The sequence below is a fragment of the Sceloporus occidentalis genome, unplaced genomic scaffold, assembly GCF_023333645.1.
Source record: "Sceloporus occidentalis isolate IW3139 unplaced genomic scaffold, rSceOcc1.0.p SCAF_4, whole genome shotgun sequence".
Lineage (NCBI taxonomy): Eukaryota > Metazoa > Chordata > Lepidosauria > Squamata > Phrynosomatidae > Sceloporus > Sceloporus occidentalis.
In genome coordinates, this window is record NW_028316984.1 from 187,148,178 (window position 1) to 187,173,874 (window position 25,697).

At 40.4% G+C, this 25,697-nt stretch overlaps 2 protein-coding genes across 2 annotated transcripts; one reads left to right on the plus strand and one right to left on the minus strand.

Moving 5' to 3' along the window:
• Positions 1-262: 262 nt before the first annotated feature.
• On the minus strand, positions 263-10,690 carry BAG5 (BAG cochaperone 5). The gene is made up of 2 exons (XM_089522618.1): positions 10,581-10,690; positions 263-5,469 (listed from the first exon to the last, which is right to left on the minus strand). Exon 2 carries the CDS (start codon positions 5,439-5,441, stop codon positions 4,089-4,091), a length of 1,353 nt encoding a protein of 450 aa, XP_089378744.1. The 5' UTR covers positions 5,442-5,469; positions 10,581-10,690; the 3' UTR covers positions 263-4,088.
• Positions 10,691-11,564: 874 nt separating this feature from the next.
• COA8 (cytochrome c oxidase assembly factor 8) lies at positions 11,565-23,399 on the plus strand. The gene is made up of 5 exons (XM_089523618.1): positions 11,565-11,838; positions 14,315-14,512; positions 15,364-15,427; positions 16,292-16,382; positions 21,725-23,399. The coding sequence occupies exons 1-5, from the start codon at positions 11,668-11,670 to the stop codon at positions 21,816-21,818; spliced, it is 618 nt and encodes a 205-aa protein (XP_089379744.1). The 5' UTR covers positions 11,565-11,667; the 3' UTR covers positions 21,819-23,399.
• The last annotated feature ends 2,298 nt before the right edge of the window (positions 23,400-25,697 follow it).

The following is a 25,697-nucleotide window of genomic DNA, read 5'->3' on the forward strand; positions in this document are numbered from 1 at the left end:
CTTGCATTAAAGGATATCCCTGAGCTATATATTCCACTGTAGTTGCCAGTTATTGATGCTGCACCTACCACTATGTCCTTGTTCTTTATATTTTAAAAAAGGAAACAAACATACTCATTCAAGCACTCACAAGTATTTAAACTCCAAATACAGGAGAAAAGGTAATTCTGACCTGATGATTATTCCATGCAATATATCAAAAGCAGAAATCTTCATGCTGAAATGAATGATCAAAAAGAAAGCATCAAAATGCTTTATTAAGAATATTTTACTTGTGAATCTGTACACATCAAGCAACACTAGACATAAAAATAAATAGATACATATATGATGAAAACCAAGTTCCATACATAGTCTAACATACTGTCAAATATTGGGGGGAAGTAAAGAGGAAGAACAATACAATTCATACCATTTTCAGTTATTGCACTTGAAGGAAGCTTAAGTGCCAGGGAATTCTTTCAAGTTTGCCGATCATAGTAAAAGACAATTAAATTCAAACAGATCAAAGGAAAGATAGTTCTATCATTGTTGCTGGTAAAGATATTAGAACAAGACTGACCAGGTCAACCCTGCTCTTAAAGCAATACAATCATAATCCAGAAAACTATAGAACAGCATGATGCTTAAAGGTTCAGCAAAATTACATCCATTTGTTGCCTGTGCTATAATGTCACTGCACACAGAAACGTCTTTAAATTAACAAAATGCACTCTTTTCTGGTCCTATACTGTGTAACTCAACAGCATAAAATATTTTTATCCCATTGAAATGGAAAGAAGCATTTTTTCATAGCCTGCTTGCATATTAAATACAAAAGGTACATTCTGAAATAAACAAAACAACAATCTCTAACAACCCACATACCAGACTCTTTTTGGTTTAGCTTATTTCACTATTGTTATTCATGCAAAAATAATATATGCATACTCATTTATAGAGCTGTACCAGAGATCTCGCCACAGTATTAAGCACTGCATTCAAGAGCTTTTTTAAAAAAGACAAACTGGGATTTTAACCTTATAATAAGTTGCTACTGGAATAACTAATCTTTATTACACCTTTCTATGTATTCACCCATTATATTTGCAGCTTTCAAAAATTGTCTCCAAATAAAGGCAGATTGCATTTATAACTCTAGAAGTAGCAGTATCCACAAAACATGTAAAATATGAGTGTTTAAACAAGCACTGAAAGATACAGTAAGTACAATGGCTTGGATCTTACAATCTTTTCACTTTTCCATCAGAAGAAGCATCACTTGAGCAGACTTCTGCTGAGGGGACAGTCCTGACAGAGCACCAGTTAGGACTTAAACATATGAATCTATTACTGAATGTTAATAGCATGGGTTTGTATCCAGTTATGTCCCTGTATTCACAAAGGGTTATTCGCTTAGAGGGCAGGAATTTTTGTAAATTTCTTTTTTATCCTACAGCCCTCTGCTATTCCAAATGGCCCCACAATGCTCTAAAGCAGATTTTATGGAGTGCAGGGAGCTATAGACTAAAAAGGAAACGATGTGAAAATCACTTCCTCTGTTTTCCATTCATAGAAGCCTGCAGCGGATCAGAAAGCTTTCTGAAACCGATGGGGACAGAATTAAATACAACCTTAGTTTGTTTAGTTTCATCTCACAAATTATACATTAGATCTGCAGTCTGATCCAGGAACTCCTTAGCTATAATAAAAGCTCCAAAAATGTGTATGGAACTTGTAAAAAAACAATGGCTTTTTAACTGAATCTGAATTTAGGGTTAAAAGATAAGCAAAAAGGGAGTTGGAAAACACATAACATGGAAAGTTATCTTGAAAATTAAACCAGGAAATTCAGGACATATGGGAGCTCTACATGCATGCACACAGACTTTTGAATTAAAGCCCTTAGGACTAAATAAAGACAGCCTACTGAATGTAAGATGTTTTAATGATAGATACTATCCAATTCTCTGAGGACACAAATTGGAAAACAAGCAGATAGAAATAATATTTTCAAACTTTCAGGAAAGAGCAAAATAAAGAGATTAAAGGTACGTTGTTTAGTACAGGGATCGATTTAACATACATAGGAACTAAAACCACATTTTTTCTTAACAAAGAATTTGCCAAGCAAATACCTTTAACCAAAAAGTGAACATTTACTTCGAGTGCAGTAAGAGCCACTATAACTCCTTCTAAACAGCAAAAGGGAAGCACAAAGAGATAAATGCCACCGGGGCAGGGCCACATAGTGAGTCACTGGGTCCAGAGTCAAGTAAATCCCAACCTCAGCATCCTGAATAGGCCTTAAACTCAATCATCTAGACCTCTGTTGTCTGTAATATGCTGAGGATAGGTTCCTGACAATATGGCAGTATTTGAAATCCATGTTATAGCTTACAGGACAAAATGATCCGGGTGCTACAGAAGACACTTCACTGGGAAACACCATACAGCCAACTAGAAACAGTCAAAGCTGTAAGGTGCTATTCAAGTGTCACTTACAAAGGCACTTGTTTCTAATTTGACTTCTTTTTAACTTCAATTAAAACACCACTTATAGGGAGAAAATTGAACTGATACAATTATAAAGACATCTCAGAGAACTAACCCTCTACAAGGCAGTAACTTTGATTATAAAAGCTGTGTGGAAAATGCCAGTTTGATTTTTATTATTTGTTTTACTTTCTACTAGAGATTTCTGCATGCTACTATCAATGCAGCTGAAAAACTATAATTGACGATGGTTTCTATCTTCCTGAATCAACAAGGAAAGGGGAAGAACAAACCTAAACTGATTTGAAGCTCAGAGTATTTAGGCATAGTTATTAACTTCTCAGTCTCTACTAAAAAAGAGGGAAAGAGGCCTTTTTGCATGCAGCCAATTCATGTCACCTAACAGACAGCCCTTCCATATTTAAAATAGAAACACTCTGAAGAGTTTCTTATTCTGATTGTTTGGAAGATTAAAAACTGGGTGAGAAAAGCAGATTAAGCACATCTAAGGTATATACTTGCTGTCTTCACTTATCAGTAAGTGTAGAGATTGCTGAAGAAACTAACACAAAGGATTGGGAATATATGAGTAATGCATGACATTTTAATAAGCACCAGGATTTTCCAGGCCAAACCCAGCTATAAAAACACTTGCTTGATTTTCCATTAACAAAGCAAGCAACAATTTTTCACTGGATTCAGAAAAATGCAAAGAAATAATTGACATGCGATCCAAAGTCTATCAAGAAGCAAATTATTTTGGACATACAAAATTTGACAACATTGCTTATCAACTATGAAAGGGCCAATGGGGGGATCCATAGTAATTATGTTTCAACCTATCTTATGCTTTTAAAGTTTAGAATTCCTTTGTTCAGTGGTTATCTCAGTTTTTAAGGGAAATTACATTTGGAATGACCAATCCGAATCACTGTCCCTGCAGACAGGTGACTCAGAAGCAACCCTATGGAATTAGCAAACTGCTTCAGAGTAAATGGCCTGCAACAGATTTCTACACTGTTATTACGCACCATCCTATAATAATAGGCTCAAATGACTACAAGTTGTATATAATTAAGTCAAACCTTCGGTGAAAGATCAGCAAAACTAAAGCAAACACACACAAAAGCCATGAGTAATTTACATTTAATCCTTTGGATTGCAACTGTGCTGTATCAGACAACACCAACATGTAAACTGGTTTATGGCTAATAGACATTAGTTCCAGGTCTTCTCTTCATTTGTTTTACTCTGCCTGATTTGAGAAAACACCTTTGAGAGAATGCATTCTCTTAATGTCATACACAGTATCTTATCATGCACAGGGTGTTCTGGCCAAATGTTGGGCTTGGGCAAATCTTCATCACAAATCATGTGATCTAAAAATTTGGGAGAGGGAGGGTCTGTGACAAAATATCTAACATAATTTCCATGTGGACTGCTATCACTGCCAGACTGCAGCAGCATAAAGAAGCTGCTGCACATCCCATTCCAACATTTACTCAACCTCAAAGAGATTAGTAAATGAAACAACTTTTGGTCTTGCATTTGTGGGAGACTGGCTGGCACAGACTGCAAGGGAGAAAGCAATATCTAGCACAAGACATCTCTTTTTAGTACTCCCATTCATCTGTTTTCATGTCTAAGTAGTACAGAATATTCTGTGCAAGCTTCACTGCCTGTTTCCTGGCTACTTTTGAGCGCTCGTCTCCTTGAGGGTCTATAGCATCCAGTGCTAGAAGTTGTTTCGTAAGCATTTCCTCCAGTCTCATGTAGTTCTTATCAGTTCTGTTCCCATCAAATGACAGCACCTCTTGCTGAATTTGGGACACGTTTCCAAGAATATGCCAAACGGCTCTGTGTGATGGAGGCTCGGCTTCTGTTTGTTCCACAAAAGCTTGTCGTTTGACAAGTGCCTCCTTTAAGTCAATAAACGTTATAAGGGTTTGAACTTCTATCACTGCTCGCCTTCTGGCTTCTCGGATGCATGGATTTTTGCCAGGACTCACTTCATCCAACTGAGCAATTAATCCCTGTAGCTCAGCCTTTGACCTCAGGTACAAATCTGAAGCTTTCTCGCCCTTTAAAAGGGAAGCATTAATTTCTTTCATCTTCTGACGGATTTCTTCTATTTTTATAATGCATCTGTTTTGGGCCAAGTCATAAGCATAAGTGGTATCAGCTTCTTCGTCCAGATCCAAGTATTTCTGCAATCTGTTAATCTCTTCTACAACTTCTTTACGATAGTTTCTTATTTCTGGCCGACCACATACATCTAAGGCATCCAGATCAGCAATCATGCCTGTGAGCACACAGGACAAATGTCTACAGGTCTCATTGTTATTTACTCCCATTAATACAGCAATAAGGGTGCCTTTTGCTTTGTTCACATCAACCATGACAGAATTAATCTTGGCGACAGAGGGATGTGCATCACTGGACAATGGCAGGGAGGGCTGTTGTTTTGTACAACTGTCTATGATCTCCTGAACAGCACATACTTTTGTCAAAGTGCGGTACCTGGCTTTCCTTAAAGAGATTTTCCCTCCAGTTTTCACTTGTGTGAGTCTAAAAATGATATCCTGAATACCTTCTTCAAATTCCTCAGTCACACAGTTGCCTCCTTTGTAAAAAGCTGTGATTTCATGTTCCACTAATGTCTGTGCTTCATTAAATATAGAATCTATCTCCAGTCTTTGAGGGTGGTTTGCATTCTGTTCCAGTTCTTTAAGCAGTCTCTCTGTTTCCTGGGCAGCCCTCTTTCTGGCTTGTTGAACATCACCCCTGCCTTCAGCATCCACAGAATCTATTTCAAAAAGTTGTTTAGTCAAAGCCCTCTCTAGATTCTTATAAGCTCGGTCACCGGCCAGACCACTAAAAGTTGTTACTTGTGATTCTAAGTCTTTCACTTCTTTCTGTATTTCTTGCAGCCTTTTGATGGAAGGATGTTGGTTACCCATATCCATTCTTTTTCTTCATCCAGTTTCAACAGAGCTGTAAATAAAGACACAAATAAATTTAACTAATGTTTGATTGCTAGGCAATATTTCTAAAGCCTGGGTTTTCTGCTTCTTTTAATTTAAATGTCTGCAATCCATCCTGTATCAGCAGATCTCGGGGTAGAGATACAATAAATAAAATCACTTCAACACAATTTATTATCACAACCGAAACATTGCCATCTGATAGTAAAACAACAACAACAACAACAACAAATCATGTTCTAAGTCTGAAATGCTTGAGTGAACAAACCATGCAGTAGGAAAGGCAATGTCAGCCCCAGTTGGGTCTCCAAGGGGGGGGGGGGGAATTCCACAACTAGCTTGGAACAGCCAAGAAAACCCTCATTGACATCCCATTAATGCAGTTTGCCCTTAAATAATTACTTCTTTTTGTTTAGCATCATCTTGGAAATACCAGTCCACAACCACATCTGTTGGCTTTAGTAACAGTTTTTATAAAGATATGGTTTTTCTGATCTTTGTGGGATAGTATTTTCTTGAAAGTACTATTAAAAGTTCTTACATTTTGAACACTAAGCCTAATTTTAAAGGATGGTGAAGTGGTTTTCCTCCCTGGTTAGGCAACAGTCTTAATTGAAGTGCATCACAAGAAAATGTTTTCCCTTTCCTGTCTTTAGAAATCACAAGTGAGGCAGAACAAAGTGGCCAATGCATTGGAGAAGAAAATTAAAGATGATATTGCCATCTGCTTCCCAAACCACTACTCTCCTGGTGCCAAGGGAACAAAACAGCTGGGCATGGAACAGCATTAGGCAGTTCTCATTCCAATTCTCTTGCTCTGTTCATAGTAACAATGGGATTGTTTGTTGTTGTTGTGTACCTTCAGGTCATTTCCCACTTATGGTAGGAAAATCTATCACAGGGGTTTCTTGGCAGGTTTCTTCAGAGGGGGCTTGTGTTGCCATTGCCATACATGACAATATAACCAGTACTGTCAGACTCTGCCTTCATTCTCCTCTCTTCCATTGCTTCTGGCAAAGAAGCAGTCTTTGCAGACTCATCACTATTAACAGCAGCAACCAGAGCAAGCCTGGTGTAGTGGTTGGACTAGTGCTAGACTATGACTCTGGAGCCACTTGGCCATGAAGTCACACACACTCAGCCTCAGGGGATGGCAATGGCAAACCCCCTCAGATGAAACATGCCAAGAAAACCCCACTTTACACTTGCCTTAGTATCACCATAAGTCAAAAAAGACTTGAAGGCACACAACAACAGCAAGAAAAGTTAAGATTTACTTTACCTCTATTGTGTGTGTGTGTGTATATGTGTGTTTTGGTAGATGTCTGTTTTTCATGTTTTTGATAACTAGCTCAAGACAGTTAAGCAAGTTAATTTTTCAGTATTTATTTATTTATGTGCCACCTTTCTCCCAGGACGGGACTCAAGGCAGCTTCTAGAACAAATTAATAACATTTACAAAAAAAGTTTTTAAAAACAATTTTAACATTTGGGCTAGCAAGAAGATTGTGATTTCCTGCATGGAAAGGAGGTTGGACTGGATGGCCCTTGGGGTCTCTTCCAATTCTATGATTTCCACATCAAAATACTATAAAATCGTTTAAAACTCAAGGAAAAGTTAAAAACAAATAAAACATACATGCAAATGAGAACCTTCCCTCCTTAACCATTAAAGGCTTGCTTAAATAAAAATGTCTTCGCATGGGACTTAAGCATGATTAACTTAGCTTGATTCTAGATTCAATCCAAGAGTAGAAACCCATTTAAAAGCAAACATTTATTACTGCAGAGCAGCTTTTATTGATAGAGAAAGCTGGATCAGTTGCTTGTTTCTTCAGAAAACCCCGTGAGATGATTGCCTTGTTGTTGCTGTTCTTGTTGTGCGACCCTAGGACTTGGCAAGATTTGTTCAGAGGTGGTTTGCCATTGCCCTCTCCTTAGGCTGAGAGAGTGGGACTTGACCAAGGTCACTCAATGGGTTTCATGGCCAAGTGGGAAATCAAACCCTGGTCTCTAGACCTTCAACCCAACACTATTGCCACCCTCTGAGGATGAGAGAGTGTGAGGTCCAAAACACACTGCAGAATTAATCCAGTTTGAGACCGCTTTAACTGCCTTGGCTCACTGCTAGGGAATTCTGAGAACTGTAGTTTTGTGAGACCTTTCGCCTTCTCTGTCAGAGAGCTCTGGTGCCACAATAAACTACAATTCCCAGGATTCTCTAGCACTGAGCCAGGGCAGTTAAAGCAGTCTCAAACTGGATTATTTCTGCAGTGTGTTTTGGACCTGATTTGCCCAAGGCCGCTGTAAATTGGAAACAAAAGCACACAACAACAACGAGCCCTTCAACCACACAGTGTGACAATACTCATTTCTGGTCAATCCCAGCTCGCCCTTTCCCAGGTCATACAATCACAGAATCAGAGATGGAAGAGACCACAAGGGCCATCCAATGTAACCCTATTCTGCCATGCAGGAAGACAGAATCAAAACACTCCCAAGAGCTGGCCATCCAGCCTCTGCTTAAAGACCTCGAAGGAAGGAGACTCCACTACACTCCAAGGAAGTGTGTTCCACTGTCGAACAGCCCTTACTGTCAGAAAGTTCCTCCTAATGTTGAGGTGGACTCTCTTTTCCTGTAGCTTGCATCCATTGTTCTGTGTCCTATTCTCTGGAGCAGCAGAAAACAAGCTTGCTCCCTCCTCAATATGACATCCCTTCAAATACTTAAACAGGGCTATCATATCACCTCTTAACCTTCTCTTATCCAGGCTAAACATCCCCAGCTCCCTAAGTCTCTCTTCATAGGGCATGGTTTCCAGATCTTTCACCATTTTGGTCGCCCTCCTCTGGACATGCTCCAGCTTGTCATAGAATCATAAAATCATAGAGTTAGAAGAGACCACAAGGGCCATCCAGTCCAACCCCATTCTGCCATGCAGGAAATCACAACCAAAGCACTCCTGACAGATGGCCACCCAGTCTCTGTTTAAAGACCTCCAAAGAGGGAGACTCCACCACTCTCTGAGGGAGTGTGTCTCACTATCAAACAGCTCTTGCTGTCAGGAGGTTCTTCCTAATGTTTAGGTGGAATTTCTTTTCCTATAGCTTGAATACTTTGCTCCCTTTGTCTGAGTCTCTAGAGCAGCAGAAAACAAGATTGCACCATCTTCAATATGACCCCTTTCAAATACTTAAACAGGGCTGTTATGTCACCTCTGAACCATCACTTCTCCAGGCTGAAGATACCCAGCTCCCTAAGCCTCTCCGCATACAGCATGGTTTTCAGAAGACCCTTCTCCCTAACCCTCTCCTTATAGGGCTTCGTGGTTTCTAGAAGACCCATTTTGGTCACCCTCCTCTGGACGTCTCCAGCTTGTCCACATTCTTTTTGAGGACATCTGATCACCCGGAGTAAATACACAACTCAGTTGGTCCTCCTGATCCATGGATTTTCTTTTTATCCATGGACTGAAGCAGTTGGAAAACTTTTTAAAAAGTAATAAATTCCAAATAGCAAACCTTGGTTTTGCCAGTTTATATAAGGGACACCATTTTGCGATGCCTTTATACTTAATGGGACTTGAACATCCACAGATTTTGTCCTCCATGGAGGATCCTGGAACCAAATCCCAGCAGATAACAAGAACCCACTGTAATCAAATTGCTCCAGACAGACGGCCATCCAGCCTCTGTTTGTTGTTGTTGTTGTTAAGTGCCCTCGATCTCGACCCAGGCAACCCTGTTATGAGGCATCTCCAAGACCCTGTGTCCTCCATTGCTCTGCCCAGCTCCTGCAAACTCATCCTCATGATTTCTTTAACAGAGTCCCTCCATCTTGCATGCGGCCTTCCTCTCTTTCTACTTCCCTCTACCTTTCCTAGCATTACTCTTTTTTTCCAGTGGTTACTGCCTTCTCATGATGTCTCCAAAGTCATAGTGCCACTCTATCTTCTGCTGCTACAGAGACTAGAATATGGAGCAATGGATGCAAGCTCCAGGAAACGAGATTCCACCCCAACATCAGGAGGACCTTCCTGACAGTCAGGGCTGTCCGACAGAGGAACACACTCCTTCCTCAGAGGGCAGTGGAGTCTCCTTCCTTAGAGGTCTTTACACAGAGGCTGGATGGCCATCTGTCAATGGGGATGCTTTGATTGAGAGTTCCTGCATGGCAGAATAAAGGGGTTGGGCTGGATCAGGGCCCTTCTTGGGGTCTCTTCCATTTCCATGATTCAAAGTACGACAATCTGAGTTTTGTCATCTTGGCTTCGAGGGAGATTTCTAGTTTGATTTGCTTTAGGACCCATTTGTTGGTCTTTTTGGCCGTCCATGGGATCCTGAGCACCCTTTGAACGAGTCCATTTCCCTCCTATCCTCCTCCTTGACTGTCCCTCTCTCACAGCCACACAAGGCGACGGGGAAGGCAATGGCCTTTGTAGGAGTCTAACTTTCCTGTTCAGCTGTATAGTACCCTTTCCAGAAACCTCCAAGGTCCCGGCCAGTGAAGCCTGGCTCGCTCTCCTCCCTCCTGGGCCCTGAGGCTCACCCAGGGAAGAGGAGGAGGAGCCCTTCGGGGGAAGCGAGTCCCTGCGCGCAGAGCTGGATCCCGCGGCCTTCCTCGCTCTCTCTCGCCGCCCTACATCCCTGCAGCAAGGAAGGAGGGAAGGAAGGAGCGGAGGAGGAGGAGGAAGCCGGGAATCAGCCCTGAGCTCGGGCCGCTTCCCCCGGGAGGAGCCAGGCGCAGCCAGACAGACGCCTCCCGCCCGCCCTCCCTGCGGCCAGTGACTTCACAATGGCTGGCCATACGGTTCCGAGGGGCTTCTTCTTAGGACAGGAGCCCAAGGCAGAAAGGAGAGGAGGAGGAGGAGGAGAGAAGGGCCCAAAACACACACAGGAATCAGCTCTGGGACCCTGGGTCAGTGCTAGGGAATCCTGGGAAGGGCAGATGTGTCAGAGCTCTGGGGCACCGCTTTGAATCTTTGTTTGGCTCAAGCGCTATGGAATTCTGGGAGTCTGCTCCGCTCCGGGCCCACAACAAACTCCAACTCCCAGAATTCCATAGCCTTGAGCCAAGCATATAAATAAAGCCCTATTGTTACTCCCTCTCTTTCCCCTTACCTTTCCTATTCTTTCCTCTCTCTCTCTCTCGAGGCAGCTATTCCGCCGCAGCAGCTGCGCCCATCCTAGGGCTCTGAGGGAAGCCCGCCTGACTCCCAACACGCATGCGCGCTCTCTCCTCAAAAAGAACCAGCCTTTCAAAGCCGGCGGCTTTTTCCCCCGCCCCCCCTCGCGCGACGCTGCCGTAAAGCAACGTCAAGAGCCTTCCCCGAGCCGGGTCTTCATTGCGCATGCGCGAGTTGGCATGCATGAACATGGCGTAGGTGGCAACGACAGTGCCGTAAAGCAAACCAACATTCGTCCAAGTCGGTTATGATTTTGCTTACGCCGGCTCGCCCACTGACTCAACCCCCCTTTCATTGCGCATGCGTGAAGAGCCACACATTCCCATGCCTGTTATGATTTTTCTTTTGCCGGCTCGTGCCTCGCCCCCTGCCCTTTCATTGCGCGTGCGTGAATCGCCACAGAAAATCATGGCAGCAGGAGCAACGACGGTGCCGTAAAGAAAAATCAAGATGCCAATGTCGGTAATGATTTTTCTTTCGCCGGCTCCCACTCCCTTTTCATTGCGCATGCGTGAACTATCATGGCAGCGCCGGCAGGAGCAACGACAGTGCCGTAAAGCAAAATCAACAGCTGCCTCAGTTGGCTACTACCCCACTGCCTCACCCCCGCTTTCTTTGTGCATGCGTGAGGTGCCGTGCCAGATTAACATGGAGGCAGCAACGACGGTGCCGTAAAGCACAACCAACAGCCATCCGTATCGGTTACGAGGTTTTTTGGCCTGCTCCCACTCCCCTTTCATTGCGCGAGTCGCCGCGGATGAATTTGGCGGTGGCGGCGGTAATTACGACACTGCCGCAAGGCAAAATGAAAAAACCCAACCCTGGCTGTTACATTTCGTTTGCCGGCGCTGGCACCCCTTTTCATTGCGCATGCGTGAGTTGCCCCAGACGATCATGGCAGTTGCAATAGCAGCGACGGTGCCGTAAAGCAAAATCAACAGCCGCGGCTGTCTGTTATGATTTCCCAATGATGGCTGGCCTGCTTCCTTTCCATTGCGCATGCGTGAGAGGCCCCACCTGTCATGGCGGCGGCAGTAGCGAGGGCCATTGGGAGCAGGGCTTCCCTCAGGGGCTCAGCGGGAAGGCGGGCGCTGCCTGGTCGCGGCTCCTTCTCCTCCTCGCCGCCGGCCTCGTCTCCCTCCAGCGCTGCAGGGCCGGGAAAGAGTAGTGCGGCCCCGTCCTCGGAAAGCCCGGTAAAGGCAGAGAGAGAAGGGGGGGGCTGGCTCAGTGCAAGGGAACTCTGGGAGTTGTAGTCTTACGATGCACTTAGCCTTGTCTGTCAGGGAGCCACAGCAAACTACAAATCCCAGGATTCCCCAGCATTGAAAGAGGGCAGTTAAAGTGGCGTCAAGCTGCGTTAATTCTGCTGTGCGGGTTAGACTTCAGGCTGCATCCATACTGGAGAAATAACCCGGTTTGGCACCGCTTTAACTCTTTTTCTGGCGCATCATGGCTATGGAATTCTGGGAGTTGGAGTTTGGGCCCACAACAAACTTCAACTCGCAGAATTCCATAGCTATGAGCCAGGGCGGTTAAAGCGGTGCCAAACCGGGTTACTTCTCCAGTGTGGATGCAGCTTCAGTGTTGTTAATACAGCAGCAAGTGCAAATACAAAACTGAAGATAAAATTGGAAAGGAAGCCACAGATGAAGAGAAAGACACATCATTTCCTCTGTTTGTAGCAAAAGTAATATTTTGGAGGGATTGCGGAGGACCCTCTAATTAAAAAGAATAATCATTGTAAGCCTCTCTGAGGGTATAAATGCCACCAATAAACAAATAATAAGACTGGTGTCAACAAGTTACAGTTCCCCAGGATGAGAGACACCTTTCTTTAACAAATGCTTATTGGTTAAAAAGACATACAGCATAAAACACACAACATAAATGAACACATACAAACCCAGATCGATAAGCTTTGTGTACATGTTAATATCTAAGAAGACATACATGTCAAAATCAATAACAATAAAACCAAGCAATCAAATCTCTCAAAACATCTTACATTAAAAATACATACCAATCCTTTACTTAATCTCTTTTCTATTCTGTCCATTCCTTCCTCCAGCCTTTCACCTTCTACCAACATCACACCATTCCCTTCCCTTACCAACTTTAAACATGTATTTTCCTTCTCTTAAAACCTTCTAGTTAGACTTCACCTTCTTTACTTCTAAACTCTTTCTGTCTGTCTTCCACCTCCTTCCTTCAAAACCTTACCCTCCCTCATACCTTTTCTATACACCCTCATACTTACTCAGCACTTACTCTTGCTTCCTTCACTAATCCTACATCTTCTGTTTTCCTTACACTACCATTTCAGCCTTATATTCTGTATATGCATTCAGTCTCCAATTCTCCTCATTTTTACCATTCATACAGACTCCCTATCCATCAATATTGAGACATTAAAAAAAAAGAATAGATGATGGCATTTCATGCTTATTTGTATCTGCTGATGCATATAATTAACAGTTTGCTTATAATATGTGTAACCATAGAAGATTACTGAGTCCTGAAGGTGTAGTTACTCCTGCCATATTATTAGAAGAGCTGTTAATGAAAATGGGACTTATTACCAGGTAAACTGTGCTAACACAGTCGAATAGTTCAACTTGCCTACAAAATGTGGCCATGTTCTAGAAGAGTTTGTTCCTGACGTTTCACCAGCATCCATGGCTGGCATCTTCAGAGGAGTATATATTTTCATTTCTCTGAAGATGCCAGCCACAGACGCAGGCAAAACCTCAGGAAGAAACTCTTCTAGAACATGGCCACAGAGCCCCAAAAACCCACAAAAAACTATGGATGCTGGCCATGAAAGCCTTCGACTTCACATTGCCTGAAAAAGTCAACAGCAGCAAAAAATGTGCACTGACTCTGGGGGAAAAAAATCTTGGTTAATATGTGAATTCCAAAGCTGGATCATTCTTAAAATTGGTAAGAATCTGATTGTATGATATTTGATTTAATGTTTTATATTGTAAACTGCACTGGAAGACTGCAGCCCTGAAAGGTGGCAAAGAAATGCATTAAGTAAAATAAATTATATTGGGGGGTTCCCCCTTAGGAGAGAGGGTTTTTTTTTTTAAATCGTAGTTGTATTTTACATCACTAATCTAACATTATACGTTGAATCCAAATATAATAATACTTGCAGCAGATACAGTCATAATTAATCTAAATCCCATGTATTTCTTTAAAAGGTCCAAACCAGCTTCCAGCTCTTTAGTAACATAATTGGTTGGGATCGGTTTTTGTGTTGTTTTGTTTTTGTAATTGCGTAGCATTCCAATATATATGATCCAAAGACTTCATGTTGTTAATCTATACTGATGTCTAATTGACTTTCTTATAACATAATGTAGCATTATTATTGTTATATTTATTTATATCCCATTGCCCCCCAAAATTTGGTTTCAAAGCAGAGGAGAATTAAAAACATACAAAAGTGGCAATTAAAACAGAATTAAACTATTACAGTATTAAAACAGATCATTTGTTTAAAAATAGCATACAATTTAAAAAGATAAAGGCACTTTAAATCCATGGACTTTAAAACAGTGCAGTACCTTCAGAACGTTCTTTAAAAATTGTCTAAATTTTTAGAAATGGTTTATAATACTTTATATTAGAAAAAAATTAAATATCTTTACTTTTCTTTTTTAGACTTCAGACTTTTGTCCTCCTTCACATTCTTGCCACGATTGGATTGGCCCTCCAGATCGATATTCAAACCTCCGACCAGTAATATTTTATATTCCTAAGCATGAATCCCCTTTGGAACGAAGACTAAGAGAGCTTAGACAAGAAACTCAGATTTGGAATCAACAGTTCTGGGCGAACCAGAATATATCATTTAGAAAGGTGAGCATGTAGAGGAAGTAAAAAACCACTTGGTGGTGCTGGGAAACCTTTAACAGCTTGCAGGGGAAATTGCCAAGTGGAATCTTACAGGACTTTCTTGATTTTCCATGTACTTTTAAGTCTGGTCTGTATACTATGCCATTCTTAGGAATTATAAATTGCTTCATAAATCCCCTGAATAATGCATTTTATGATGTCTTGATGATGGGGGGTTTTTTAAAGGGAAAAAAACCCTCATGCCCATTTACAAGAAGTAGGTCTTTAGCTGGGGAAAGCACTGCTTGACAAACATGATTTGTTAGTCATAGAATCGTAGAGTTGGAAGAGACCACAAGGGCCATCCAGTCCAACCCCCTGCCATGCAGGAACTCTCAATCAAAGCATCCCTGACAAATGGCCATCCAGCCTCTGCTTAAATTCCTTCAAAGAAGGAGACTCCACTACACTCCGAGGGAGTGTGTTCCACTGTCGAACAGCCCTTACTGTCAGGAAGTTCCTCCTAATGAGGTGGAATCTCTTTTCCTGCAGCTTGCATCCATTGCTCCGGGTCCTGTTCTCTGGAGTAGCAGAAAACAAGCTTGCTCCCAATCTTGCAGCAGTTTTACTCCCCTCAAGCCAAATAGGTAATTAGGCCAGTAGGAAGTTACCTCAGTGAATTTCCTGCTACATTTGCAGGATTTCAAATAAATTGTTTACTGAAGAACATTTAGTGACCCAGTTTCATATACTTGATGAGAAGGGATTTGTGAACATTAAGTCTCACATCCCATAACATTTATGAATAAATTAAAATGAAGCCAACTAATATGCTAACAACTTGTACATTATTCTATTTCCCAATCACATTTCAGGAAAAAGAAGAATTTGTTTGCTCCAGATTGAAAGCCAAAGGTCTACAGCTGAGAGATGAAAGAGGTTAGATTACTGTTACTACACATTGATTAAAAAAGGAAGGTTCAGGTGGTATGTGTTTTTAAGCCTTAGAAAATGTTGTAGACCAAATACTTACACCATACCTTTATAGGGAAACAGCAATGAAGTATTTTCATTTTTTTAAAAATGTATCTATCAGTGATATTTAATATGGATTTACTAATACTATATATCCTCATAGTCTCTTATCCTCAAATTGCACTTGCCCCCAGGCAGTGAGCTTTTGTTAAAGATTAGCATTATTTTAAAAATGTATAATTTTAGCCTCTTTCTAATTCTGCTCCTAAACTGCAGCTACTCAGTTTCCAAAGAAGACAGATACTCCATAATAATGTATTATTCAACCCAGCTGTTACCCATGCTACTGCTTATTACTTACATAGCACTTTTACTCCTTTTGTATTAAGGAGAGCGACTGAAAGATAGTGACTTGCCCAAATCTGAGCAAGCCAAACAAGAGACCACAGCAAAACCAAGAGTAAAATACCCTTATCTCCCAGGATGCAGCCACACTGTAGAATTTGATACAGTTTGACACCACTTTAACTGCCATAATTCTGTCCTACATAAACCTGGGATTTGTAGTTCAGTGAGGTATTCAACCTGGTCTGTCAGAGAGCTCTGATGCCTCACCAAACTACAAATCCAGGATTCTGTGGGATAGAGTCATGGCAAAGTGATGTCAAACTGTTTTAATTCTGCAGAGTGGGCACACCCCCCATCCTCCAAATTTAGATGAACTTTGTTATAATTGATCATGCAAGATTAGTCTTTAAAAGCATGTACTGGCATAAGTCGGAGGCATTTTTGGTTTAGGGATGACGGGTGATGATTTTTATTTTCCAGGCCAAAAAGCTACACTGAATGCAGAAGAAATGGCAGAATTTTACAAAGTTTTTCTAAGTAAAAACTTCAAAAAACATATATACTACAACAGGTGAGAATATCACTTCTGTATCTGAAATGTAATTTTATTATGTCAAATCAATTTTCTTTTCTTTTCTACCTGTTGCTTTAACAAAACTGTTTATGGACAATGCTATGGACCACCTTGTTCATTTTCAGCTGCCACCTCAGTCCTCATTGGTCTGTTCTCAACGTTCTTTGTTTATCCCTCACCCTTCTCTATTCATTTCTCTTGATCTGTCCAAGACTAGAAGCCCTGGAGGCAGAGATTATAAAGCCTTGTGGCATATTGCGTTTGGCACAAGGTTGTATAGCAGCATGCCAGATTTCAATCACAGGAGTAAAAGCGACAGCAGTAATTACTCTTTCATTTACGTTTCTGATCCTTTTCAATAGCAACCTCCCAAGTTCAAAAGGAAAAAATTTAAGTTTTAACCAATTTATTTTACAACTGACCTTGCTTTTTGTAAGTTTCCTGTAACAGACCAATTTAGAAGTTGAATCATTTTTGTTCATATTATTTTAAGTAATGCATTGTGTTGAATATATCATTTCTGATTACAAAAGATCCTTATTTGCCTATTATTTGTGTCTGATTTATATTTGTATACTTACTGAGAAGAAGCTGACATAGCATTTCATGAGGCTCACTCATTAGACATGGGCCCAAAACATACTGCAGAAATAATCTAGTTTGAGACAACTTTAACTGCCCTGGCTCAGTGCTAGGGAACCCTGGGAACTGTAGGGTATTATGGCACAAGAGCTTTCTGACAGAGAAAGCTAAATCTCTCACAAAACTACATTTCCCAGAATTCCCTAGCATTGAGCCAGGGTAGTTAAAGCAGCAACAAACTCGATTACTTCTGCAATGTGTTTTGGAACATGGAAAGGATTGCCATCTATAGCTGTGGTCATATGCCAATTTACATAGGAGTAAGCCCACAACCTCAATGGAAATGTTTAATAGTAATATACAGGTTGTGTCATAAGAGTGTTTAAGACATGACGAGGGAACGTGTGCACCCTGGCTTCATGTAGCCCACCCAGGTTCATTTTTGTAACTCCAGAATGAATTGTTTTTGTCCCTCAGACCCCTCAGGTGCATTGGGAGCAGTTTTGTCACATTCCACACTTGACCATTTAGTCCCAGGAAAGGTGTTTTTTCCAACATGAAGTGACTTAGAGGTTGAATTCCAGCACTTCTTATTGGAAAAAATGGGATTCTTTTAGATCTAAACTGCTCTAAAATCTGACAGAATTGTCCTCTACATTCCTTAAGGCAATGATTCCTAAACTTCGGTCCTCTAGGTTTTTTGGACTTCATCTTCCATAAGCCCCAGCCAGCTTGGCCAATGATCATAAATTCTGGGTGCTGAAGTCCACAACATCTGGATGACCAAAGTTTGAGTCATTAAGGCATGTGGGGGGGGGGGGGACGGGGACAAGTTATTCTTTGGCAGGAGATGCAGGCCTCCAAGGCCCCTTAGAGGACCACTCTGCCCTCCCTCCCTCCCTCCCATCTCTGTTGCTACTCCTGATTCAGGAGTTTAGTCTAAATCAGGCTGAGTAAAATGTAGAGCTCCAAATGCTATGTTAGCTAAGACTGATAGACATTGCAGTCCCAACAGCATCTCAGGAGCTGCAGTTTGACCACTTTGGCCTAAACAATTGTAGAGCTGTATGCTGAGTTTGCAGATCCATCCAGTCCAAACGCCATTCTGCATTTGTTTTGAAAATTCAGAATCTTTACTTTGCCATCTATTATTTATAGTTTGTCTGTTATACTGCATGCCAATCAAAGATTTAAAAGGCATAGTCCTATCCACAGACTCACAAGGAGAGAGAGATAGAAGAACAGCATTAAATGTTAATCAGGAAACAGAGCAACTACCTTGAACAGACTAGCACAGCATTAATTTACTTTGGCTACACGCCTATATATACCTTGTAGTAAGTCATATTGTGCTTAACGTGGCTTTTGACATCGCTTTATATGGGACTTGTTTCAGGCATTGTTATCATTTCTTTCAAAATATATTTTTTCCAAGTAAGCTTGGAAAAAATAAAGGCAAAATATAGTGAAACAACACTTAATATTCTGCAATACCCAACAGTAAAAAATGATCAGAAAAGTTAATAAAGTGTGATTATCTTTCACTGCAGAAGATTAATAGGATACAAATTAAGGCGGGTTATAGACCGCCGAAAAGCGGTGGTCTGTTGCCGCCGCCGGTTGCATCATCCGGGAACCGCAGCAGCCAAACAGCGCGGTTCCCGGACGCTTCAAAGAAGGAGCGCGAAAATCGCGCTCCTTCCTGGGCCCCGGATGTGATGCCGCGAGGCGCTAGTCGCGCACTCACGGCATCATATCCAGGGTGCGACGTGCGGACGCAGAGCGTCCGCTACGTAAAGATGGCGGCAGACGTGTGGAACGGCCGCCGCTATTTCATACGGTCTCAGTCCGTGCTAGGGTTAGAGGCGTCTGGAAGAGACGCCCCTTTCTAACCCTAGCACGGACTGAGTCCGTCCTAGGGTGCCCGTCTGTAACAGGCCTTAGTATTTGTTCTTGGACCTATGGGTGTGCGTGAATACATTTGTTGTTGTTAGCTGCCCTCAAGTCCATTCCAACTCATGGTGACCCTGTGGATGAGACATCTCCAAGAATCCCTATCTTCTGCTTCCTTGCTCAGGTCCTGCAAGCCCTTGCCCATAACCCCCCTCATCAAGTCTGATGCTAACAAATATATTGTGGCATATGACAGCAATTTTTGTCTTTCATTATTACAGGGGGCTAAACCCCCAGAGATTTAGAGAACCAGCATGGTGTAGTGGTTTAAGTGTTGGACTGTGACACTGGAGACCCAGCTTCAAGTCCCTACTCAGCTATGGAAACCCACTGGGTGACCTTGGGCAAGTCACACTTTCTCAGCCTCAGAGGATGGGAATAGCAAACCCCCTCTGAAGAAACTTGCCAGGCCTTAGGGTCGCCATAAGTCACAAAGGCTTGAAGGTACACAACAACAATCCAGACTTACTTTACTTCCAATGATTGTTTAAAATTGTTTTGTAGATGTCTGTTTCCCACCTTTCTGGGAATTCACTCAAGGTATTTAAATAAGTTAATTCCAATGGGACTTAAGTATGACTGACTTACTTTGACTCTACATCAAAACCATTAGTAACCCATTTAGCAAGTCTTTCTTATAGAGGGAAGAGCAGCTTTTATTAAGATGGAAGGCTGATTCAGTTGCTTGTTTCTTGAAAATAAATCTATAAGATATATATTATCACATTTACATTCTGAGGTACTGACAGTCAGAATCGTAATGGGAATTACAGTCTGAAAAATACCACTTTATTTGAAACAATAAGCAAGTAGATTAGAAACTCCAGTCCAAAACACACTGCAGAAATAATCCAGTTTGAGACCACTTTAATTGTCCTGGCTCACTGCTAGGAAATCTTGGGAATTGTAGTTTACTGTTACACCAGAGCTCTCCTACAGAGAAGACTCAATGTCTCACAAAGCTATAGTTCCCAGATTTCTATAGCATTGAGCCTGGGCAGTTAAAGCAGTTTCAGACTGGACTGTTTCTGCAGGGTATTTTGGACCTCACTGAATAGCCATAGCCTATTATACCACTTGCATGCAATACGTATTTTAATGTGAGAAAAGAATCCCTGGAAACGAACAGTCTCAAAACATTCTTTCTTTATATTTACTTTTTAAAGATTCAAAACAAACATAAATTATCCAGTAGGAGAGGAAACCAGGGTGGGTTAACTAAGAAGATAATTATCCTGTCTCAGTCTTTCCTCTTCTGTCTTGAGGCTCTTGTTCAAAGCTGATTGGAGTTTTGAACTGGAGCACTTCTATTTTCAGGCAGAAGTCCATTGCAATATGTTATTACAGACTCTGTGTGATTATCTAGTTTAGTGCCTTGAGACTTAATAAAAAGGCGATTAATTAATAAATCCTGGCAAAAGAGTATCTACAAAGGATCAGGTGAGAACAATATTAAATCATATGGATTATGAGCTTCCAGAGGTGAGAAACTGTGGCAGACTTCATTTAGTTGAATTCCTCTCTCTCTCTCTCTCTCTCTCTCTCTATATATATATATATATATATATATACACACACACACTCTCTCTCTCTCTCTCTCTCTCTCTCTCTCTCTCTCCAGGCATTTATCCCTGCTTTTATTCCTAGTTTTTAATGCATTGTTTTTTTTTAAAAACATATTTTTTTGTTTTGTTGTCTTGTTATTTTAGCCACTGGTTTTATTATAAACAGCTTTGAGATTTTTTTTAAAAAAATGAATAATGTAGTAATTATATTAATATTATAACATCTATACTGTAATTTACAGTGTTTGTCTGCTATGCTATACAATCCCCATGCTTGATCGCAGAATCACCAAACTTGATATGTTATTTAATTGGATCAAAACAAAGACCATAATAAAACCCTGAACTACTTTTGATACTTCCAGATCAAACACTTTAGATTCTACTTTTCCCCCCTCGAATTCACATTTATGAATCAATTTTTACCACTTTGACATTTAGAGTTAGGTGGACATCCCAAACATTTTTGTGTAAGTTCAAGACTGGTTGGCAAACTTTGGCTCTTTTTGGAAAAAAATAGCTGGGTACGGTCCATTTTGCATAGAATTTGGAGCAATCCAAATGTTAAGGATTGTGGACACCATCAGATTAATTAACTAATGAGTGAAATTATCTTTATCCTAGGCACTAACGGGTACATTCCTTTGTTGTTTATTAATTTATTTCCCACATTTCTCCCAGTATGGGATTCAAGGAGGTGTATAATATTTTAAAAACACAATACAAACTTTAAAAACTCTTAGTATACAAGTTATAAGTGCCATACTTCACAATATAAGTCTGGACCAAGCAACTGTTAATAAGAAAAATCTGCCCTGAACCAATATATTCCTTAGATCAAATGATTTGATATGCTGGATTAAATGTCTGACCCTTTAATTTTTTCTACATAATAAAAACACTCCTTTAAAAAGAAATGCTGGAGTGTCCCTGAAGCTAATTCTTCCCTTACTGCATTGGTATCTCATTACATTACCACAGCTTATATAATCACAGATATGACAAGTCATCAGTTTTTTGTCACGCCTATATCTGCAATATTTGGCTACTAGCCTGGGGCCATACATAGATTATACACTGGGACATCTTTTTTGGTACTTGAAAGACTAGAAGTATTGATGTTCTTAATTGTGCAAAATACTACTTTGATTAAGGCTTTTCAAAATCTTTTTTTTTTTATAGCCAGTAAGTATTTCATGATGGCTAATTAAATGTTGATGCTGCTCTTTTGATATGTAGGGATTGGTATAAACGGAATTTTACCATCACATTCCTAATGGGACAAGTGGCATTTGTGAAAGCTTGGAAGAGACTTCGACTGAAAAAAGACTAAAGTGGAAAAGTCACAACGTTGAATATATGTGGTAAAAAAAGGTTTCACCATTCCAGAATCTAAATTGCAGTGCTGTTTCTAAGTTCAAATGGAAGCTGGGTGAAATTAAGTTAGGTTCAGCCTTTACAAGTTCAGCCTTTACAAAGCCAACTGCTACTATTTACATTTACGGGCTAAATCTGGTGTTAATCTCAAGCAGAGTAGACATGTTAAATCAGGACGATTTACATAAATGTCATCCTTCCAAGTTCCCATTACTCTATTTGGGAAAAGAGGTTAGATTTAGGTGGCAATATCCTACTGACTGAAAGCAAACATTGGGATGATAACTGTACCTAACAGTGGCACTGAAAAATCAGTTTGCATACTGCCCTGATAATTGCCATCTTGACCTGCAAGCAACCAGATGTGGCCATGTACCAAATGAAGACCTGACAGTGTTTTCCAGCCAATATAAAATGTCAACAGGTTGGTTTCACACATTAATACCTCATACTATAAACATCAAAGAAGACCTTCTAATTTTTTAGAAGACAGTTTTTTCTGGAGCTTGCATCACTATGCTGTGTGGTTTCATCTTTTCCCTTGACGAGAACAAAATATAGTAGTCCTTCTTCTTGCTGTTTATATTAATTCTCTCATGTTATATTGCTGTATCTTATGTTTTTAAAACCATCACTTAAGTACCAGGGTTTGCCTCCTACTGTAAGTAGCGCATAAGTAAATGTATCAGTCTTCAGGGTTTTCTGGAGAAGTGCATAGTCAAAGTCTCTGTACTAATTTAATTTCATTACTGAAGACAGGCGGGATAATGTTATAGGAAATGTCCTCATTTTCTCTCTAGGCAGATTCTACTTGTATTTTTTTTTCTGGCTTTATGTATTAGGAAAAATGTATACCAGGCAAGTATATCAAAGGCATACTGCTGCATTATTTTGAGTGCATCTATCTACTTTAATTACATAAATATGGAGACTTAAAAGCAAATATATACCCCCAACTTAATTAGTCTAAGTGGGACCTCAGGTTATTCCCCCCCCCCCTTTCATTTTTTAAACCAAAGATGAAACCTAATATTGGCTTGTTCTACTAAAATTATTTTTTTCCAATTTTTATTAATATTCAGTGACTGAAAGATGCATAAAATCAGCACAGCAAGAAACACATAAGATGTAACATCTTCCAGTGTTAGCCAGACCAGTTATTGTTAAATTATATTAAAACATTCTAGTATATCCTTTTTGTAGATGTGGTTTGAAAAAACATTGTATAGTTTTTCTACAGTTCTGCTACAGAGGTATATTGCATGTTTTCAGTAGTGCTACAGACCTCAGGATGGTGTTATATGCGGATTAAATTGTAATAAATAAATTACGGAGCTTGATGATTCCTTAATTATGATGTGAATAGGCTTGAAATTATCCAAATTTACATCTTATTTGTCAATACAAACTATGAATAATAGTAAAAATAAAGCATGTAAGGTGTTTTCATACAACTCTCAATTGAAAGGCTTAACAGTTGCAGCAAAATTGAACAACTGTGAAAAAAAATCCCGCTAATAAAAATATTTATTTTAAACAGTTGTGTGTTTTTCTCCACTTGTTTGTACTTGGCTCTGAACTCCTCATGTCTGACTGAACCAGGATTCTTCATTTAAAAGGCTGTGTTTTAGCATTCTTTCTTTTCAGTTTTTGTATAAATTGTCTCAAGATTGGCTTGAACCAAGTTTTTACAGTATATGCCCAGGATTTAGGATAAGCTTGTAGCTTTATGTTTTTTTTAATGCAGTTGATTTGATGTCATTTTCAAAATAACAAGTAGGCATGAGAAGATTAGGATAATTCAATGCTTTGTCAGAGAATAATTTAGTCATCAACAGTGATAAATCTAAAGCTTGGCAAGGAAAAAAGTTCCAGAAATGACACATAGAATCTCAAGAAATCGAATAGGTCGAATCATGGTGCTTTTTGGGAATTTTTTTTTTCCCTTTCAGATTTCTGGGCTCAAATATTAAATTTATCAGTGACTTCTGTGCAAACTTTAAATAGATTTTTAAAGCTTAGGTATCTGAAATATTGTATAGCCCTGCTGGTTTTTACAACCACAGTATCTCCAGATCTAACCTTTGGGGCAGAAATTTAAGGATCTGCAAGCTTTATAGTAATCATGACGTAGTAGAATTCTTTACTCTTCCATATGTTGTTGTTGCACCACAGGTCCCAGAGTTGCTTACCATTGCCCATGCTGGCCAGAGCTGCTAAGAGTTGTGGTCCAAAAACCTCTGGAAGGCTGTAAAATCAGTATGGAGCTGTTCTTAGTATAACTGATGTACTGATTATTTTATTTTATTTTATTTGCTTTTAAACTCTAAGGCTGCTAGACACCAGATGGGGATAGAATTCAAAGACATTGCTGTGTTGATCTGGTTTATCAGTATGCAGAGGGATCTTGTAGCACCTTTGAGATGGAGCAAAAAAATTGTACAAGCTTTCATAAACTGAGGGGCAAAACAGACTGCCTGAAAAGGATGGATTGGGGCTGTTCCAGCACCACAGCAACCACAAGTTACAGCTGAAATCCACCACAGAGGCTGCCCAAATAGGAGTGGAAAAGATCTGCTGCTATTTGGGACAGTAAAAAGCTGCCTTTGACAGACCTGCTGAGATGGCTTCCAGACGCTCTGGCAGTATGTGGCATGTAAACAGTAACTGGAAGCTGCCCTCATGTAATTGACAAGCGTGACATCCGGGCATCATGGGGGTGTGCGGCATCTAAACACCACAAGCCGTGTGGAAGCTGGCCTTATCGACCCATCTGTTTCGGCCCTGAGTTTACTCATTCAGATGCATGGAGTGAACTAGTGCCCAGGAAGCTCTAGCAGACTGTATGGGTAGCCATAGAAATGCAAACATTATGGGTATGACGATGAGGTGACAAGTACAGTTTTAATAAGCAGAGGCTGGATGGCCATCTGTCGGGGATGCTTTGACTAAGAGTTCTTGCATGGCAGGGGGTTGGACTGGATGGCCCTTGCGGTCTCTTCCAATTCTATGAGTCTATGAACAATGATCATAAAGGCAGAAGGGTGGATGAATGACTATATGAAAGATGGAGGGGATTTTGGAATGTGGTGCACATATTACCAGATGGTAGGTGTTATATTGAGCAAACAATATAAATTATATACAGTGGAGTATGTTTATGGATCTTTTATTTTAATAACTACAAACCAATCCAATACTATTTAAAAACCACCCTGACACGATCTCACACTTTAGCATTCAAACCCTCCCCTCTATCTTCACCCAGCCCCACATCCAATCTATTTTTCATCCTATTCACTCTTATCACCCAATCCTTTTAGTATAGTGGTTCCTAACCTGGTGTGTCTGCACCTCCAGGGTGTGTAAGATGGAATTTCAGGAGGCACAACAAAAATGGCTTGTGTCCTCGAGTAACAAGTCATGAGTCACCACTCAATTTTTTCTGAATAAATTAGAAACCAATTGCTCAGCTTAGATTTGCATTTTACACACTGAGTTAAAAGCTTTTTTTAAGTTCAGTTTGTTCACAGTATTGTACGTGGCTCAATTTGTGGTTCAGAAATTAGACTTCTTCATTTTCAAATATGATACTACTTTTGTAGGAGGTGTAAGCATTAAACATTTTCAAGGAGTGTGAGGCATAGAAAAGGTTGGGGACCACTGTTTTAGTAGCTCCAATTTCCTCAGCCAGGGACCAACCATATGTGAGTCTAACATTCTATGGGGTTGTTCTCACTTAAGATTTGAAACGATTTAAGATACAACAGTTTTAATAAAATCGATTCAAAATAACACTGTTCTTATCCCGCTATCCGAATCGCTTTGTTCATCG

Excerpts from the sequence above, each read along its gene's own strand:
- COA8 (XM_089523618.1), top strand. The coding sequence starts at position 11,668 with ATGGCGGCGGCAGTAGCGAGGGCCATTGGGAGCAGGGCTTCCCTCAGG. Across the intron at positions 11,839-14,314 it reads CCCCGTCCTCGGAAAGCCCG|ACTTCAGACTTTTGTCCTCC; the intron begins GTAAAGGCAGAG and ends TTTCTTTTTTAG. Across the intron at positions 16,383-21,724 it reads AAACATATATACTACAACAG|GGATTGGTATAAACGGAATT; the intron begins GTGAGAATATCA and ends TTTGATATGTAG.
- BAG5 (XM_089522618.1), bottom strand. The coding sequence starts at position 5,441 with ATGGATATGGGTAACCAACATCCTTCCATCAAAAGGCTGCAAGAAATA.